The sequence below is a fragment of the Papio anubis genome, chromosome 2, assembly GCF_008728515.1.
Source record: "Papio anubis isolate 15944 chromosome 2, Panubis1.0, whole genome shotgun sequence".
Lineage (NCBI taxonomy): Eukaryota > Metazoa > Chordata > Mammalia > Primates > Cercopithecidae > Papio > Papio anubis.
The window spans coordinates 32257089-32278489 of NC_044977.1; the positions used below are offsets into that span (position 1 = coordinate 32257089).

Genomic DNA, 21401 nt, shown 5'->3' on the forward strand with positions numbered 1-21401 from the left:
CTTTGGGTAGTATAGTCATTTTAACATTAATTCTTCCAATCCATGAGCATTTTTTTTTTTGCCTCTTCAGTTTCTTTCATCAGTGTTTTATAGTTTTCATTGCAGTAGTCACTCATCTCTTTGGTTAAATTCATCCTTAGTTGTTGTTGTTTTTGTAGCTATTGTAAATAGGATTGCTTTCTTGATTTCTTTTTCAGCTAGTTCATTATTGGTGTATAGAAATGCCATTGACTTATTGACTTTTGCATTTGGTTTTGTATCCTGTAACTTTACTAAACTCATTTGTCAGTTCTAAGAGCTTTTGCATGGTGTCTTTACATTTTTCTATATATTATAGAATATCATGTTATCTACAAAGAGGAACAATTTGACTTCCTCTTTTCCACCTTGGAGGCCTTTTATCTCTTTCTCTTGCTTAAATGCTCTGGCTAGGACTTCCATTACTATGTTGAAAAACAGTGGTGAATGTGGGCATCTTGGTCTTGTACCAGTTCTTAGAAGTAAGCCTTTCAGCTTTTCCCCAGTCAGTATGTTAGTTGTGGACTTATCATATATAGCCTTCATTATGTTGAGGTGTGCTCCTTCTATACACAGTTGTTGAGTTTTGTCTATTTCTCTCTCAAGACTTGGGAAGTTCTCAGCTATTATTTCATTAAATAGGTTGTCTATGTTTTTCCCCATTTCTTTTCACTTCCAAATCCCTAAAATGCTAATATTTGTTCACCTGATAGTATCATGTAGACATTCTTCATTCTTTTATATATATTTTTCTGCATGTACAAATGTGTTATTCAAAACACTTGTCTTCAAGTTCAAAATTCTTTCTTCTGCTTGATCTAGTCTATTGTTGAAGCTCTCAATTGCATTTTTTATTTCATTCATTGAATTCTTCAATTCCAGGACTTCTCTTTTTTCTTTTTTATTCTATGTTGAATTTCTCACTTAGATCATACACTGTTTTCCTGGTTCCTTTGTATTGTCCATTTGTGCTCTATTGCTCCTCACTGAATTTCCTTATTTTGAATTTCTTTTTAGGCATTAGCTTTCCTTTTCTTTGGGATCTGTTACTGGGGAAAATTATTGTGCCCCTTTATTGTGTCCTGTTTCCTTGCTTTTTCATGTTTGTGTCCCTGTGTTGACATTTGTGCATCTATTGTAACCACTGCTTCTTCCAATTTTATGGAGCAGCTTCCATAAGCAGAGTTTTTCCTTACATTTATCTATAGTGTCAATTGGGTAGGTTGCTTTGGTTTTCATTCTGGGTGGGCACAATAGTGTAGTCTCCATATTTTCTTAAACTGTAATAATCAGTGGTGTCTGCAAGTTACTCACTTTAGGCTGCAATTGTTTGTGGAGGCTATGGCAAGACTTTGCTGGAGACAAGAATGCTGGGCAAGCCAGCTCTTAGCTCTCAGAGGGGGCATGCTTGGGTACTGGTGATGGTGACTGCAGATACCAGGTCAACCAGTCCTTGGGGCTCCTGGGCAATGGGTGCAGGCATGCAGCAGCCTTACCACTGTAGCGGGCAAGGTTGCTGGTGATGGTGGGTTGCAGGCAAATTAGTCCTTGGTTCCTGGACACCATGCATAGGTGCCAGTGGCAGCAAGCCCTGGGCAGGACAGTCCTTGGACTATGGGTGGCACACATGGGCAAGTGCGTCTCAGGCTCTGGGGAGTGCACATATTGGCTATGTTCTGGGAGCAGCCTCCCGGATGTTTTGGACTTCCTTTTCCTCAGGGTATAGGATGCTGACTGGGCTCAAGTGCCGAGAACAAGACTTTGCTGGGGTCCAGCTTGTGTTGTGATGCTACAACCCTCGGAGTGGATGTCAACAGGGTCCCAGGGAATGTGGAGATGCAGGGTCTACTGGGCACCTGAGCACAATGTAGTACAGTGGTAGTGCCACTCTCAAAGTGGTACTGTGCTATAGCAGCTTGGGTACCAGGGGGTCAGTGGGATCCAGTGTGAATTCTCTCTCTGAAACAGTATAGTCGGCAAGAACTCCAGGCAGCTCCCTATTCTAGGGTCAGGACCTGTGAGGGATAAGGGGCTCTCATGTAGGTAAGATTGCAAGCATCTGTTGTGGGAACGAGGACTGCTGGGGATCTCCCATTTATCTTTTCCCTAGAATGCGGAATCCTTCTCAGCTAAAAGCCAATCCAAGTTGGGTGCTTTGCTTTCCCCTCTCTGTTGCCATCTTGAGTTTCTGTGCCTTAGGGTCCCTGTCACTTCCCTGTTGAATCCCCAGTGTTCTCCCTTGGACACTCTATTCAACATGTGGCTATCTACTTGTTTGGCTTTTCTTTTTGGAGGTGAGTGCTGGGCACCTTCAATCAGCTATCTTGATGCCTCCAAATTTTTTAAAATTGAGATTCCTGGCTGTGCTAGTGAGCCTCCAAGATGGTTCACAATCATCATCTAATGACATCCACACACTTGTGTAGTTCCCTCTCACACTGAATAGGCTGACCTCTATTACCAATAGGATACTGAGGAAATCACATCATGTGAATTTTGAGACTAGGTCATAAGAGATATTGCAGCTTCTGCCTTACTCTCTTAGATGACTTGCTCTGGGAGGAACCTGCTGTCATGTCCTAAAGACACTAAGCAGCCTTCTGGAAAGGTCTGTAAGATTAGAAGCAGTCAATATAGCTCGACCAATTTGCCAGTGATTTGAGTTGTCACTGCAATATGTTCCCTTAAATCTTTGGAAATAGGAAGAGTATAAATTGTAAACACAAAGTATCCTCCATTCTGTGGCCTAACAAGTAGTAAGATTTACCTATGAAACAACTTACTGCAGTTCATGCGCTTAGGCCTGCTATTCTACAGGCCTGCTATTCCACTTAATATTTTTCTACAGGCCTGCTATTCTTTCTACTTAATGTTTTTCTACAGGCCTGCTATTCTTTCTACTTAATATTTTTTAGGAGACGTTGGGCTTAAGTTGCTTGGTTGTCTCTCCTTTTTTGCAATAGAAGCTCAAATCCTACAAAATGAACTATGCATTCTTCAGACGAGTAAGTTTTGCAGAGTGCTTTGGGGGTTCTTATATCACTAATTTATTTGAATTATGAAAGGGGCCAGCCCCTACACACCTGTGAGTGTTTCTCATCAGGTGGGATGAGAGACTGCGAAAAGAAGTAAGACACAGACACAAAGTATACAGAAAGAACAGTGGGCCCAGGGGACTGGCACTCAGCATATGGAGAACCCACGCTGGCACTGGTCTCTGAGTTCCCTCAGTATTTATTGATCACTATCTCTACCATCTCGGTGAGGGGGATGCGGCAGGACTACAGAGTAATGGTGAGGAGAGGGTCAGCAGGAAAATAGGTGAGCAAAGATCTCTGTGTCATAAGTAAGTTTAAGGAAAGGTGCTGTGCCTCGATGTGCACGTAGGCCAGATTTATGTCTGACTTTACACAAACATTTTAGTGCAGTAAAGAGCAGTATTGCTGCCAGTATGTCTCACCTCCAGCCATAAGGCGGTTTTCTCCTATCTCAGTAAATAGAATGTATGATCGGGTTTTACACTGAGACATTCCATTCCCAGGGACAAACAGGAGACAGATGACTTCCTCTTATCTCAACTGCAAAGAGGCTTTCCTCTTTCACTACTCCTCCTCAGCACAGACCCTTTACGGGTGTGGGGCTGGGGACGGTCAGGTCTTTCACTTCCCATGAGGCCATATCTCAGGCTATTACATGGGGAGAAACCTTGGACAATACCTGGCTTTCCTAGGCAGAGGACCCTGCGGCCTTCCACAGTGCATTGTGTCCCTGGGTACTCCACGTTAGAGAATGGCGATGACTTTTACCAAGCATATTGCCTTCAAACACCTTTTTAACAAAGCACATCCTGCATAGCCCTAAATCCATTAAACCTTGAATCAACATAGCACATGTCTCTGCGGGCCCAGGGTTGGGGCTAGGGTTATAGATTAACAGCATCTCAAGGCAGAATTTCTTAGTACAGAACAAAATGGAGTTTCTTATGTCTACTTCTTTCTACATAGACACAGTAACAGTCTGATCTCTTTCTTTTCCCCACAGAATTACATTTTAAACATATACCAACTATTTTTCAAACTGCTAAAAAAAGTAAACAACATGTTATATACTAAATGCTTAGTATACCATGAACAATCACATTACACTTCCAAGTAAAATCATTTATAGGCAGAGGTTGGAACCATTTTTCCACAATTTAGCTTAAGGAGTATATCCTGAATTGGCATTTTAAACAACATAGAGACTTCCTCCTCGGGATGTAGAAAGTTGGAAGTGTTGATTTCACCCTGTAGTAAAAAAGGAGCAGGACTAACTTCAAATTTAAGACTTTTTGAAAACTCTCAGGAGACCTGAGGTTTCAGAGAAAACAACTGGTCCAAAATCTCCTCTACAGAAAGAGATGACACAAGCCCACTTGGGGTAGTTCATCTAAAATAGCTGACAAACTGGTGAAAGTCGAGTGCAGAATAAGGTGAAAGCCCTGAGGCTGAAACCCCTGGAGAGGAGACCACATCCTCTTACAGGCTCTTCTTGCAGGAACTCCACCTGGCACTCACAGAAATAAAAAGAACCTATGCATTGTGGTGGAGACCTAGGGGAGGGGAATGTTAGCTATGCACGAGGGACAGAAACTCTACCAGGATCTTTCCCTTCTATAACTACTATAGAACAAAATTCCTTAAAAAAACACAAACTATCAAACTCACACAAGAAATTGTCCGGCCGGGCGCGGTGGCTCAAGCCTGTAACCCCAGCACTTTGGGAGGCCGAGACGGGCGGATCACGAGGTCAGGAGATCGAGACCATCCTGGCTAATACGGTGAAACCCCGTCTCTACTAAAAAATACAAAAAACTAGCCGGGCGAGGTGGCGGGTGCCTGTAGTCCCAGCTACTCGGGAGGCTGAGGCAGGAGAATGGCGTAAACCCGGGAGTCAGAGCTTGCAGTGAGCTGAGATCCGGCCACTGCACTCCAGCCTGGGCGACAGAGCGAGACTCCATCTCGAAAAAAAAAAAAAAAAGTTGTCCTATATATAATGCTACATTTTAAAACTTAAAATATCCAGGCCCCAATGTTTTACTGGGAAATTTAGCTTCTATGCAACCTCTTCAAGAAAATAAGAGAACACATACTACTCAACTCATATTATGAGGCATTATTCCTAAACTGAAACCAAAGACATTAGAAGAAAACAGTCCAACATCCCTAAAGAATGCAAATGCAAAAGTCACCCCCCCACTCCAAATTTTACAAAACCAAATCCAGCAACACATAAAAATGAAACTACAGAGTTCATTCAAGGAATGCAAGGCTGTCTCAATAGTTAATGTAATTCACCAAATTAACAAACTAAATTTTAAAAACTATATTGATCATCCCAAGAGATAAAGAAAAATAATTTGGAAAACTTCAACATTCATGACAAAAACTCTCAGCAAACTAGAATTTGAGGGGAGCTTCCTTAACAGAAGGCATCCATAAAAAGCTACAGCTAACATTCTACTTAATAGTGAAAAACTCAATTGCTCCAAGATCAAAAACTAGGCAAAGATGTCACCTGTTATCACTCCTACTCAACATTATACTGGACTTCCTAGAAAGTTTATAGCCACATAATAGCACCAAAAAAACTCAAAGTACTTAGGTATAAATCTAATGAAATATGTACATGATGAAAGGAATTTTAAAAACCTAGAGATATATTCTATTTATAAATTTGAAGACTCAATGTCGTTAAGATGTAAATTCTCCCTTACTTGATCTACAGATTGAAGGCACTTAAAATCCCAGCAAGCTGATTCTAAAATTTATATGGAATGGCAAAGAAACTAGAATAGCCACAACAATTGTTGGAGGGTTCACACTATGCTATTTCAAGGTTTACCACAGTAATCAAGGTGGAGTGAAAGGCAGGCATGTTGGCTTATGCCTATAATCCCAACACTTTGGGAGGCTGAGGCAGACAGATCACTTGAGGCCAGGAGTTCGAAACCAGCCTAGCCAAAATAGTGCAACTCTGTCTCTACTAAAAATACAAAAATTAGCCTGACGTGGTTGCACATGCTGTATAATCCCAGTTACTTGTGAGGCTGAGGCATGAGAATCACTTGAACCAGGGAGGTGGAAGTTGCAGTGAGCCGAGATCGCATCACTGCAATCCAGCCTGGGTGACAGAGCAAGATTCTGTCTCCAAAAAAAAAGACAAAAAAAAAAAAAAATAAAATAAACCGTGTGTGGGGGGGTGATATAAGCAAAAGAATAGGCATACCAGTAGAACACTACAGTAATAATTGTTTCAGGCAAGATTCATTGATTAATGCTAAAATTACTAGATGAAACTTAAAAACTGGATATTTTTATTACCTCAAAATATCTCTCCCAAAATTTACTGATTACTACTGTGGTGGTTTCTCCAGAAAGCAAAGATTAATTCTTTTCCCTTGTGGCTATAAACTTCTATAGACTTAGTGATTCACTTCTAACAATGGAAAGGAATAAATATTAAACTATATAGAGTAGAGAAACCTAGCAAACATCACCTTAATTAAGTACTATAGACTTAGTAGTACTAAATGCAATGAGAAATACATAATGTAAAGGGAAAGACACATAACTTCTGTGGTATGCTTCCCCAAAATTCATAACCTTAGGCTAATAACGAGGAAACAATGAACAAACAACTGAGGAAATGTGAATAAAATCTGTAGTTGATAGTATCAGTGTTAATTCCTTAGTAAAATATTGACATATAGGAAGCTGAGTGGAGTACACAGGACTCTTGTGCTACCTTTGGAACGGTTCTATAAATCTTTATAAAATTATTTTAAAATTAAAAGTTAAAAAAGTTAATACCATTTGCTATGTATGTAAATCTAATGTTTTAAAATACTATGAAACTAAAATTAGAAATAAACTCGAAGTGAAAATTTGTAAGATTATCCATAATCTGAATTTCAAGCTTTTCAGAACAAATCTATTGTTCATCAAAACTCACTTTTTCAATGAGTGCTATAAATCTGAACTCATAAAAACACATTTATACCATTAACACATGCGCTTTTATTTATACACTGGATAACCATACAAATATTTCAATTGTAAAAAATATCCTGAAATTTAAAAGGTTTGACCAAAAAATTATTTGTGCCACCTAGTGGCACTTAACAACAACAGAATTGAGGGATTGAAGATGCCTATACTTTTGACAAATAAAACTTAACTGGGAGAAAAATGCTGACAATGTGATAACATTTAATATTTGAGATCATGTAAATGAAAGATACTAAAAAAAAAAAATTCCAGTAAAATTGGTTTAAAAGATCAATTTAAGAAAGGAGAGCAGTTTTCTGTCTATATGAACAAGCAGAATATTTTGAAGTATGAGGATGACGTCCATGTTTATCATCTCCGTATTATACCATATCAAACACCACAATACCTCCAAGTCATTAACTTCATTATGGAGATTTTCTTGTAATACAATAATTGATTGGAAAAGGGAGGAAAACAAAGAAAGCAAGGAGGATATTCTTAAATGATGAGGAGAAAATAAAACAAAACTATGGACAAGATTAGCCATTCCACTTTGTGCAGACTACTGAAAGAACAAAGATGAGGAATGTAGTGGCATAAAGAGAACAAAGGGCTTAGGTTTTCCTCCTTGGCTTTCAGTATGTATCCTAGAGCAGAATACTTGCCTTTCTAAACTCCTATACCTAGATCTATAAGCTGATATGACAGAATAAACTTATTATCCCTTTAAATTCTAGTGTTCTACCAGGCAATCACAATAGAAGAAATATTCCCGAATCCTTAATAAAAAATAATTTTGGTGCTATGAACTTAATACAACAATTGGGAAACATGTAAGTAATAGTACTTAAGAGTTCATGGCAAACAGTAAGCGCATCATAAATATTAACTATCAGCAGACAGGAAAAGGTAAGAGAAAACAAAAGGAACAAAGAAAAGAAAGAAGACAGTCTAGCACAGTGTTTTCTAATCCTAGTTTTGAGCCTTATACATTTAATACCTTCCTCATAAATGTGAACCAAAAATAATCTGTCATCATTCTATATGAGATAGATGTCTTCACTTATTATTATTTAGGGGAAATCAAATCATAACCTTTTAATAAGAAGCAAGAAAAACTGTCTCTTTACACTGATTTTTATTAAACAAATAAGGCTGGTAGCGGAACATATTTTTATTTAATGCATAAACATATAAGTCCCTTTATTAGAGAAACTGTATATATTGATGAATATGGTCAATGGTCACATCTATGGGTTAATTCTTTAAAAATCAGAACCAATAATTAGGATAGATTTTATGCTCTCTTCACTACATTGTGAAATGCCTTGTGTAGTCATATTCTATTGTTGGAATGACAGCTTGTACAAATTTCAAGAAAATAAGAAGATACCTAAAGGTTTAGTTAAGGAAAATAAGATTTGTAAACAGTTCTATGTTTTAAGCCCATGTTGTAATTATCCATTTTATTAAGCCATTAATTTCTCAAAAAAAATCAAAAACCCTTAAATTAAGTCTATTAAAGAATTCAACTATGCAAATTTGTGTCTATTTAACATGAGGCTCTTTAAGGTTATCTGACCACTCATTCTAATATTGAATTTGAAGCTTCTTAATGAGTAGGCGTTCATATAAGCACAATAACTTTGATATAAAAATAAAGGGACAAAGCTATACATGTTTAATCGAGTACAAAATGTACTCATTTACTAGACCCCTTTAAGTTTGCTAGAGTTATGTCAGAAAATAAGGCAGAATAGACTATAAAAGTACTGTAGCAAAAGAGAAAAAACTTAAATGAAAACCCTATATAGTAGACTGATTCTAGGTTACTGTATGTATTTGTCAGACTGCTTTACTGGACTGTCTTTAATTAAATTCTGAAATTTTTTTATGTTCATTGCACTTAAAAACGTTAAGAGCTTACTTTTCATTGGAGGAAACCAATTACTATTATGAATTATATATAGACAGTCTTCCCAGTTGCTTCCTAGTATCCAGCATAGAGATGTGCCAGTTAGGCATAATAGGACTTTAGGAGTAAATATGGTTTGGACTGGAAGTTTTAGGTTTGTTTCAATATCAAATCAGCTCATAGTTCTTCTTAGGGACACACTTTATTAGCAACGCCCCTCAGTCTGAGTCTCCATATCTAATCTAACACTTAGTAACAGAAACCACCACCATGTCAACTATTAACCTAGCATGAAACTAATTCAAGCTATCTGGCATCTTAATCACTGATTTTGACTGTGTGATGAATCTATGCTATGCGTACAGGTACTTTAGGATCCAACAGTTTGCTTGGGCATTAACTTGAATTTATTACTTTTGTCAATCCAAGAAAACTGAGTAGGAAAACTATAGTAAGATACAAGAAAGGTGCTACTGTCTTGAGAAAAATGAACATACTATATTTTAAGAATATCTAAAGCACTTCATGTAGTACATTAATTACTTTTTAATTTACCTATTTGTTTAAGTTGAATTATTTGCTTCAGAGACACCTCCGATTGACACAACCTATAATTTTACTTTTACCTGATGGGAAAGTACATTTTTGGTAACAAGTTAAATTGGAAATATACCTAAGAAAAAGATACTCATGTTATTACTCTAAATTAGTAGTTACCTTTGTAACAAGGCTGAGCTACTGCTACACATGGGGACATGTTCTAATCAACTAAGCAAGGTGTAACTACCACAAAAAACATTTTCTAAATAAATTAAAGACTTCCACTAGGATTTTCAGATATGAGAAGTTAAAACAAGTTATAGGTACTATGTCATTAAGGTTACACTAAATTTCTCAAAAAAAAAAAAAAAATCCTAAAGCCATTTTGCCATTAATCCTACACACAGGGAAGGATACATATGAACTCCAAGTTCTCCCCCTCCTTCTGCAACAGTCTCAATGATTTTCTTCATCACCTCAGCATGCCTAGAAGCCAAAAAAAAATTATTAATGTAGACCGATTAGACCAAAAGAGGAAAAACACATTTTCATTTGTAAAGAAATCGACCGTATTACTGTCAGTGAATTAATTTTTAATATAATAGTTACATTACAAACTTATTTCTCCCACCATTCCCCAATAACTATAAAGTATTTATTAAAATAGTTAAATTATAAAATATCTCCCCTCCACTTCCAAAACACAAGATTATAGATTGTTATGCCATGCAAATAGTTTTACCAGTGGAGGGCGTAATCTTAAAAAGCTATGGTAGTCACAGCAGGCACAATGGCATTAGTTAGTGTTCTGATAATTGGGACAGATAAGGCAGGCAGAAAACCAGGGAAGAGGAAATCATGAAGGAGAAAATGTGGAATGACAGCTGTTTGCTCTAAGAAACAAAAAAGAGTCATATCACGCAAATTAAAAAAAAAAAAAAGGCACAAGGTGTCAGTTGGACAAAAAAGCAAAGAGGTATCTATAATTGTGTGATCTGGGCTGTTGATTTAGTTGAGAACAAGCCAAAACTGAGAGGGTTTAAGAAAAGCTAATTGGTCAGAGTTAAGAGGTTTGTATTTGTTTCTTTGTCCTAATGCATATTCTAAAATTTATCCAATTCTATGTAAAAACAATTATTTTTGCTTATAAAAAGAAAGGTATTTATTTATATGAAGTTTCTATCCTATCTATACATCATGGCCAATTGGTATCTCTCCTGTGCTACAGAAAATAGTGGTATCAAAGTATCTAGGCACAGAAACTAAGAAAAAGACAATTTTTAAAGAAAGTCTTTTTAACATACCTTGGCTTAAATAACGCTGCTTCAGTTTTTACGACTATAACCTTCGATAGAGGCAGTCAACTTAGAATATGAGAGGGAATGTATCATTCCAGAGGATTTGAAGGCACAATCTGAGGTAGCCCACAGAACGGTCTAAAATATCCTTGAAGTTTTATTTTACAGGCACTCAGATTTTTTGAAATATTTGTATCCCATTCCACAATATAGTCATCTATTTTATTAAAATGTTTAACATAATTACCAGTTAAATTACTTTTCCCCCAACTGAGTAAATTTTACATCTCAGAAAGAAATATGCTTCAGTTTGATAAGCACCATCCTAAGACCTTAAACCATAAGAGGAATCAAGAGAATAACTCTAAAAACTGAAAACTTTTTAGATTACATAATTCAAAACTAAAGCTAATGGCTCCTAAATTGTTTTTCACAGCTAGCAATTAAAGTTTCAGACATTAAAAAAATGAAAAAATGATCAAGGTCTCCCATGGGGTTAAAGTTTGAGAGTAAAGAGGTTGCAGAATACGAGAAGAAAATATTAAAGGTTGTTTTTAACTAGAGGGAAGAGAAAACGAAATGTTTCATCTAATTGGTCAACAGAATGAGTTTCACTGAAAAATACTGTTACCAGTAGGTAACCAATATTCACTGAAAAAAACTTACTAGTATTTTCCAATCAACGGCGAAAGTTTCTATTAGAAATAACCAACCTAAAGAAATTAGCATGTAATAACTTTTTTTTTTAAAGAAAAATTCTGAACAAATCATGTATATAGGTTTAGCTTCACAGATTTGGCTCTGTGAAAAGCCACTGACACAAAGAAAATCCCAATATATAAACGCACTTGACTTGCTAAGGCTGACGAACTCTCAACTGAAGAACATACATACATATATCTCCCTTCACTAATCAATAAAAGAAAGCAAATAGGTCACCTAAAAAAATCACAAGGTTAACTCTATGGTCTACATTCACAGAAAAGCAGTCACAACACAGCAAACCACACCTAAATGATGACTACTTCTGAGTCAAAAACAGAATCTTCCAAACTGTTCTGGGAGCTAAAAAGTGTAGTAAAATCACAAAGATCCATCTATTCTACAAACACCCACAGAGAACAAAAAAATTTTTAACGTATTAAACTTAAATTGGTGAGTTGTTTTTTTTCTTTTTCTTATATATGTAAGCAGAAGAAAATTTCTAAGGAGGACAAGAGAGAATTTTACTTGTTTATTAAGAAAATTTTTTTCTGTTAGGGTTCTATGTTTCAAGATTCTCAAGTAACAAATCCATGAAATATACAATCACACCAAAAAATATATGTATCTCTACATATACATACCTGCATGGGTGAACTGAACACATAGGAGGTGGTGGCAGATGAGGGTGATTTTCAATGGTCACTGTTTTCTTCACATGATCTTGACTGATGTCTTCATACATGTGCTCAACTGTTAAAGGCTGCCGTTGCTGAAAGCATAAAAAATGCTGTGAAATTACTATTTAGGGCCGGGTGCAGTGGCTCACTCCTATAATCCCAGCACTTGGGAGGCTGAGGCGGGTAGAACACGAGGTCAGGAGATCAAGACCATCCTGGCCAACACGGTGAAACCCCGTCTCTACTAAAAATACAAAAAATTAGCAGGGCGTGGTGGCGGGGACCTGTGGTCCCAGCTACTTGTGAGGCTGAGGCAGGAGAATGGCGTGAACCTCAGAGGTGGAGCTTGCAGTAAGCTGAGATTGCGCCACTGCACTCCATCCACCCTGGGCGACAGAGTAAGACTCCATCTCAAAAAAAAAAAAAAAAAAAAATTTACTATTTAGAAACTTTCAGCCTAAATCTCAAGGTTTCTAATATATTTAGTTCTCCATCTCACGTCACTTGCAATTTAGAATTCTAGACTGTTTAGAATGATTTCCGGGAAATTTTACAATTTATTAATATCAAGGGAAGGACAGGAAGGAGTCATAGCCAAGCTCTGTGACAGCTACCCCCTAATGCAGAAAAAAAATCTCACAAAAAGACAAGTTTGTGGCTGTCAAAACATTTTATAGCTTTGTAACTCATCTTTTAGACTGATTTTATTTTCTTGTTTCCCATATACAGCCGTAAGAATGACAGATTAAACAAGTTAATCTTATATCAATTATCCTTTAATTCAATTAAGCAGATGAGTTTTCTGTCTTAAGGGGAAAAATACATACATACAACAATCCACTTTCTTCACATGTGACAATGGTCATTCTCTAAATGCCTACATACCCAACTGATGTAATCCCAAACAAAATTTAAATTTCCCTCACATTTTGAAGGCATAAGCTTAGAGGTCAAGGAATATGTAACAGACTATTTCTGTTTATGTCTTAGCATTATTGTTGCTACACTGAATAATTCATAGTTCATTCAAAATAAGAAAGAATCAAGTTCAACATTAATCATAAAACTGTAAAACAAATGATTTCCAACATTTAAAACACTACAATAAATACCCATGGACCTAATGAAGAATAAATTAAACCCAACAATTTAAAATATTGATATTAAAATATAATGCTTCTAATTTTTACCTCATCATAGCCAAACAACCATAATCGTGGAGTCTGGTAATATTTATCATAAGTGATGTAAAGGTCGTAAGTTCTGGTTTGCAAAATAGCATCTTCACTGCCAGCATCAGTTTTGGCTTTACAAGCTTCTACTATTTTGCTTGTATCTAGGGTAGCCTGGCACATAATAAAAGAGAAAAATTTACAACCATTAAATCAGTATGAACGTGACATTCTAGAAAACCTATTTTTTCCATTCTATATTTTGTTTTCTTAAGGGTAAATGAACTTGAACTCAAAGCTAAATTGTATATGCTATAATCAATATGAAAAAATTAGAATTTCTTTGAAAGATCAATATATTAATAAGAACACGAATCCCCAAGTTCATTCATTAAAAATTAACTAAAGAAAACTCAATTTACAAACCTCATCTGTTTCCAACAATCCACTCTCTTCATATTCTGTTATAAAAAGCAACAAAAGATTAATCAAGTTCAAGAAAATTGCCTAAACCAATTTAAGTATTACTTCATAGTAGCATTCAAAAACTGGGATTTTGCCGTTGTTTTTAACAAAGATATTGAATAGATATAAGTGAGCTAATTTGATACTTCCAAAGGCAAAAGCCCAGAGAAAGTCAGCATGTTTAAGGCTTGACATAATAATGCTGTAGAGTCCTCAGTGGCTCCACAGTGTATACAAGGCTACTTCTATAACTGCATAAACATGTTCATTAAAGTCATCGGTGACCTCCTCTTTGCTGAATCCAGTGGTAAATTCCCAGTTTTCATCTTAATTGACCTATCAGGAACACGTGGCATTTTTTAGTCCCTTCTCCTTGGAACATTTTCTTTCCTTGGCTTTTAAAATATGGCTTTCCTCCCACATCACTGACTGTTGCTTCACTATCTTCTAGGCTGGTTCCTCTTCATCACCTCTACTTTAAAAGAACCATAAAATCAAACACTGCAGTAACCAAGGGCTCAGTTTCTGGACCTTGCCTCTCCTCTATCCACACTTATTTCTGTAACGATTTCATCCAGACTCAATGACTTTAAATATTGATGACTTTCAAATTTATTCCCTGCCTGCAGACTTGGATATTTGTTTATTTCACTTCTCCACTAGATAACTAATGAACACTGCAAATATCACATGTCTAAAACTGAGTTCCTGACTCCCTCTCCAAAGCTAATCACTCTTGATTTTTCCACATCTCAGTTAATGGTATCTTTCTAGAAGCTCAGGTCAAAAACCTTGGAGTCACCCTTGACTACTCCGCTTGTCACATATGACATCCAATCCAGCAGCAAATCTCTTTGGCTCAACTCTCAAAATATTCCAGAATTCTACTGTTTCTCACCACTACCAATGTTATGACCCTAGATCAAGCCACCATCTTTTCTTGCCTAGATTATCAAAACAGCCCCCTGCTGTCCCCTTCTCCCTTCAGTCTATTCTTACCACTGCACCGTGGTTCTGTTGAAATGTTAAATCATGTCGCTCCTCTACTTGAAAAGAAAAAACCCTCCAATGGCTTCTCTCACTCTGAGTTATGTCAAGACCTTATAGAACCTGGTCCCTGGTTACCTGACTCCACCCTTTACTACTCTCCCTTCTCTTCTATCTGGACATAAGCATACTTTACAGTATTTTACATAAGCCACACACATTCCCACCTCAGGACCTTTGCACTCTTCCCTCAGATACCTAGTTTCATTCACTTCCTTCCAGGCTTTATTTTAATGGTGTGTACTTTCAATTAGGTTTTTCTTGACCAACTTATTTAAATTGCAACACTCATTCCCACCCCAAGATTCTCTAGCCCTTTCCTCCTTTATTTTTTCCTTAACAATTATAACTAATACAGTATATCTTTTGCTTATCTATTTTTTGTCTCCATTGATTAGAATATAAACTCCACATGAGATCATGTCTACTGCTTTAGCTCCAACACTAAGGACAATACCTGATAAATACTGTACTGCCCAATAAATAATTTGTTCAATAAATGAAAATACGTTTATATTAGATACCATCAACACTATTGTTGAGCAAAATTACATATATAGCAATTCTTTAACTCTATCTAGGGGAAATATAATAAACATACTAAATGACTACCAGATATTTAAGGCAATCCCACAGCTTGTACTTTGAAAACAGTGCTTTAATCAAAGGGTTCTATGCCACCCCACCAACCCAACTTGGTCAACTATGCCATTCAGAGACAGATGAAATTCAGAAATAATATTTGTGCAAGAAGGTGGTAAGTTCAGTTTCTGACAACTATGAGACATCCAGGTGGAAATGAAACTGAAATAAATCTGAAGTTGAGAATATCTAGGCTAGAGGATTCGATATGGAAGTCCCTAGCATACAGATGGTATGTGAGGCTGCTGTGATCAATTCTGGTTACAAGTAATTCATTCAGATTTCCTTAAGGAATAGCAGTTTACTATGAAAGTAAGGACAAGAATCTCACTGAAATTTAGGAACAGATATAGCTAGGTTTCATGGGGAATTGAAAGTAATTTTGAAAACAAACAGAAAGGTACTTTTTTGGTCCAGCAAGCATCACTTGCCATTATGGTGTTTCAACTCTACCTGGCACCATCTTCTACTTCTGCATACTACAAAACACAATCTATCTCACTCTAAAGTCTATGTATTTTTGGGATTCAGCTGCCTTACAGCCTTCAATGCCTGCCCTTTTTTCATATCCTTTTCCTTTTTCCGACTTCTTACACATGCACCCTATTTACATATATAAATATATTCATATTTAAACTCTCACAAAGTATTGGATGTAATTTATACGCTATCTTTCTTGTTGCAGAAATTCTCATGCCAGACTACAGAATGCCATTACAGAAGAAAAAATCTGGCAGTACAGAGAGTAAGCAAGGAAAAAAAAAAAAGAAAGAAAGAAACCCATGAAACAGTAACATTTAATTGCTGAGGGAAAGAAAAGAATCATAGATTACTAGAAGAAAGAGTCCAGGAAAGAGGAAGAAAACCCAGTGTTATAGAAACCAAAGGAGGAAAAAAAAGAGGAAGATACGGTTAACAGAATCAATGCAGAAAAGGTAAGTGTAATAAAGATAAAATGGATTTAACAAAGAGGTCACCCTGGTGACAGCAATTTTTTCATCTACTTTTAAATATCTGAGGTTTCAAATGTATTGAAAAAGATTATCATGCTCATGAAATACAAAGCTTTGAATAACCATGTGCTAACAGACCCATACTTCTCTGATTTTAGTGGGTTTCTCTCTCTTGTAACAATGATTCACTAATGCAGTGATTCTCAACTGGCAACTCTAGGAGGAGGACTTCTCAGAATCTTGGGAAACTGAGGGGATTCTGTGTAGTTCAAAAGGCCCCATTAGCCAGGCACAGTGGCCCACACCTATAATCCCAGCACTTTGGGAGGCCAAGGTGGGCAGATCATAAGGTCAAGAGATCAAGACCATCCTGGCCAATACGGTGAAACCCCATCTCTATACTAAAAATACAAAAATTAGCTGAGTGTGGTGGCGTGCATCTGTAGTCTCAGTTACTCGGGAGGCTGAGGCAAGAGAATCACTTGAACCCAGGAGACGGAGGTTGCAGTGAGCCGAGACTGCGCCACTGCATTCCAGCCTGGTGACAGAGTGAGACTCCGTCTCAAAAAAAGAAAAAAAAAAAAAGGCCCCATTGAAACTATCTTCAGGTTTTAGTAGAAAGATGCTATCAAAGAGGGAAAAGAAAATACAAAATGCATAATAAGCAAACTTTGTTCTGCTCTGAAATAATTTGGTTAGGAATTAGTATCTTGCAGCTGTACCCAGTATTAAATATTTATGTCTAATAGTTATTCCAATAAAAATGATGTTGTCCAAGACTATGTTCGGAGTAAAATAGAGGAGTCCAAGATCAAGGTAAGTTTTACACCAATGAAATTTTCATAAACTAAACATATATAAAATATACCATAGGCTGCTATATGCTAAACTTACAACTCAATGAAGAATTCTCAATCCGCATAAATTACAAATATTCTAAATCAATATTCTAGTGGAATTGAAGCAAATCTAGAACAGGGATACCTTCCATATCTGCAGCTTCTCCTTCATCTTCCTCTTCTTCCTCTTCACATAGTGCTGAGCAATCTTGAAGTCTTATATTGTCCTTTGAAATTAATTACATTTAAATTCACTTAAATATATTCAATATTTAAACACTGAACACCCATGTGCTAGCACAGTGGTAACCACTGTGAAAATAAGAATGATAAGGCAGTTCTTCTCCACAAAAAACTTAAACTCCAATGGAGATAATGAATTCATACATCAATCATTAAAAGTAATGTGCTAAGTGCTGTGACTGAAAAATAACAAAGGTTATTATGGGAGCAGTAAGAGTCATCTAAGCTAACTATTTAAAAATAATCGCCAGTTGCACTTCCAATAAAACAGTATTTTTGGTCAATCAATTCATTAGTATTAGAAAATCAGGTCAATATTATATTAACTTGTGTACTTATAATTTAAGGGGAAAAAGTGCATATATTTATAAATCAAATATATTATAAGCTAAAATATAAATCAAACACTATTACACTCTAATTTGTTAACAATATCCTAGCTGAATTAGGCAAGTTGTCGGACTTTACAATTATTAAAATGCACAAAATATCAGTTTAATTTCTTAACTATATTAGCTCTAGAGTGAAAGAACAATACTGACCAACAGGTTTAACATATGGCTATTGTTTTCACAAAATTAATATTCTGAAAATCTGAAGTCAACATAATAAGTGGATAAATTGAACATTTAGTTTTACCTAGGTTACATTTTACTTAGGGGTGGTTTTATTTAACACTATATGTTTAAAACTTAAATCATTCTTACACCCAAAATTGAAACCACAAAACCACTGTCAGTGTCTCAGTAATTATTATATGAGCTATTATCTAACAAATTAATCATTAAGAAAAATTTTCATCATATTGGTGATATTTATACTTGATAAAGTAGAATACAATAGAAATTGACAACCAAGATTAATACTTGCATTTGGATGGCAAGTATTCTAAGTTATAAAAAAATTAAAGGTATTACCATAAGCCCATCCATGAAAATCACTATCTACACTACTCTGCCATTTATCATTCCCAAAGTCTGAAGCATACATAGTAATGGTCAGAGTAAAAAAGATCTTCTGAAACAGCAAAGCAATTTGTGTGATTTCTCCTTAAGTCATTCAAACACTCCAAAAAGTCGAATTTCAAAATGAAGAATTCTCAGGTCAAATAACTAAATCTTAAAGCATAAAACTGTACCAAGAAACCCCACAAAACTTGTCTTAATTTCTATCACTTTCTGTTAAGCCCCAGTTACAAATCCGGAAAGATCCAAATGACAAAATCACATAAAGAATATCTTTAGTAACTGTTGTAGCAAATGTGTCGTAAGACTAGCAACACAATTATTCCACCTAAATAGTCTATCCTCTAAGTGATCTGACGGATAAAAAAATAACTAAGACAAGGGTGAGAGCATTTTATATTATATTTTCATATCATTTCAAACAACTACAGGTATATAAAAACATGAAGACAACTGCAATTGATCTCTCTGAGAAATGAAAAGCTAATCTAATACCTACGACAGCCTAAAATAACTCAGAATTTCCAAGCAGAAAAACTCTATCCAATTATGTTTTACCCCATAAGTCATGCAATAAAACTTAACTGATTAAGCTTCTATTCATTCAAAATGTTACAAATTTGAATGATGCAAGCTAAAGTTTGCTTTCAAATATTCAAACAAATAAACCCCAAATTACCAGTAGTTGAAGAAAATACAGAGAATGATTAAATTGCTTATGGCACTATTTAACCTATAAAATTTAAATGTTAATATATCCTTAGCATCTACTAGTAAGCAAGTAGTTAATTCCACCCCAAAATTCTCTACTTACATGACATTTGGTACTAAATACATTTTAAAACAAAAGTCATCTCTTTTAAACTAGCCTAGAAGTCACTCCAGTCAGTGAAAATTAGTAGTTTGCACAAGCTACAATCTAAAAGCTGTTTTACTTAACCATACTGCAAATTAAGGAAAATAAGAGATGCATTAGGCAGCAGTAGCGTTTTGGTGTGTTGAGACAAAAAAATGAATGGGGAAGAAAGCTGGAATTTAAAAGAGCTTGATAATAAATAACCAGGGTTTTTATAAGACAGATATGGTGATTATATATGTGTGCGTAGAGATAGATAGATAGATAGGCAAATAACTAGTCATTAAATTTAAAAATATAATTAAGCAGTACCTTGTTTTCCAGTGTGATCTCTTTAACTGCTTCGGTTATTCCTGTAATACCTATGTAAAATTCAGCAGAAAAGAATAATTAAAATTAAACTGCAAACACCCTATTTACTTATTAAAGTACTATAAAAATGCTGAAAATTCTCACAATTTCTCTGAAAAAAGGAGGCAAATAATAGTAGTATCTTTACAAATGAACTCTAATAAGAATAGTCACAATGACACCTCCTCAAATTTTGAAAAACTCATTAATATTTTACCATGAATTATCCTGCCATTCTTCACTTATTATTCCTTACTTTCCTTGTTAGAATCTCTATCACACTTTCTCAGAAACAGAACAGTTTGACCAGGTGCGATGGATCACGCCTGTAATCCCAATGCTTTCGGAAGCCGAAGCGGGTAGATCATCTGAGGTCAGGAGTTCGAGACCAGCCTGGCCAACAGGGTGAAACCTTGTTTCTACTAAAAATACAGAAGTTAGCTCGGCATGGTGGCGTGTGCCTGTAGTCCCTGCTACTTGGAGGCTGAGGCAGGAGAAGTGCTTGGACCCGGGAGGCGGAGGTTGCAGTGAGCCGAAATTGCACCACTGCAATCCAGCCTGGGAGACAAGAGCGAAACTCCATCTTAGGGGGGCAAAAAAAAAAAAAAGGAAAGAGAAGAGTTTAAGAAACTACAGGACTCGTATGTACATTTTAATTAAACTTGCATCAAAATTTTCTCAAAGCTATTAGTTATCTTAATATAGGCTGATTATCCCTTATCTGAAATGCTTGGGACCAGAAGTATTTCCAGTTTTTTTAGATTTTGGAATATTTGCATACTTACTTACTGGTCAAGTATCCCTAATACAAAACTTCAGAATGCTCTAACGCGCATTTTATTTGAGCATCATATCAGTGCTCAAAAAGTTTTGGATTTTGGAACATTTCATTTGGATTTTTGGATTAGGGATACTCAATCTGTTTGTTATTTGCTTCATAAATGTAGGATACCCAAAGGTAGTAATATCATATCACATTTATATGGGGCTTTCCACTGTTTCCACATCTTATTTAATCCTTACAATGACTATCCTATAAGGAAGTTACAGTAATAATGTATTCGTATGAAGAAATGAAGTCACTGGAGAGATGACCTGCTTGAGTGTTATACCCAGTTAAATGATGAAATTGGGATTAAAATCCATACAAGCTAACTTTTGGTTCAATTCTCTTGTACTCTGCTGGGCAAATACCTCAAAATCTACTTGTCTCAAAGAAAGCATTAAGCAGGTGGCAGCACCACCAGTCAGCTAGATAACATTTCTACTTCAAAGTACCTGTCAATGTTAACAAAATAGTTTAACAAGAAATACCATAAGACAATAGCATCTAAACTTACTAAAGAAAAACCCTGAGTACAGAATGTGCTTAGCTCCTTTGCTAATCTTCTAAAATTTGAGATGTCTGTTCAACATGCCTAAACAAAAGAATAAATAGCTCACTTTCACAAATAAAATAGGTCAAAATCCATAGGTCTAGCACAAAGCTTTTACTTCAGTTTTTCTAGAAATTACTATATAATAGGTATGATTATTTCATAACAGTAAAACCCAAATTTTAACATACTGAATTGACTGTTTTTAAAGTCAATTCAGATTGATTTTAAAGAAAATCAATCTCTTTAATTTGCCAAAATATAATAATGTAGTAGTATGCCATCAAAACACTTCTAAAAGTAGGATA

At 35.8% G+C, this 21401-nt stretch overlaps 1 protein-coding gene across 2 annotated transcripts in view; it reads right to left on the minus strand.

Annotated features, from left to right (window-relative positions):
• Positions 1-8170: 8170 nt before the first annotated feature.
• Positions 8171-21401, minus strand: part of ATG3 (autophagy related 3) — a 28103-nt gene continuing 14872 nt past the window's right edge. For both annotated transcript variants that reach the window (XM_009199979.3, XM_003893922.4), the window contains 7 exons: positions 19679-19728; positions 17448-17529; positions 13783-13817; positions 13375-13530; positions 12149-12276; positions 9922-9990; positions 8171-8442 (listed from right to left, as the gene is read on the minus strand). In XM_009199979.3, the coding sequence (XP_009198243.1) occupies positions 8361-8442; positions 9922-9990; positions 12149-12276; positions 13375-13530; positions 13783-13817; positions 17448-17529; positions 19679-19728 (602 nt within the window). In that variant the 3' untranslated portion in view covers positions 8171-8360. The remainder of the gene's footprint in view (positions 8443-9921; positions 9991-12148; positions 12277-13374; positions 13531-13782; positions 13818-17447; positions 17530-19678; positions 19729-21401) is intronic.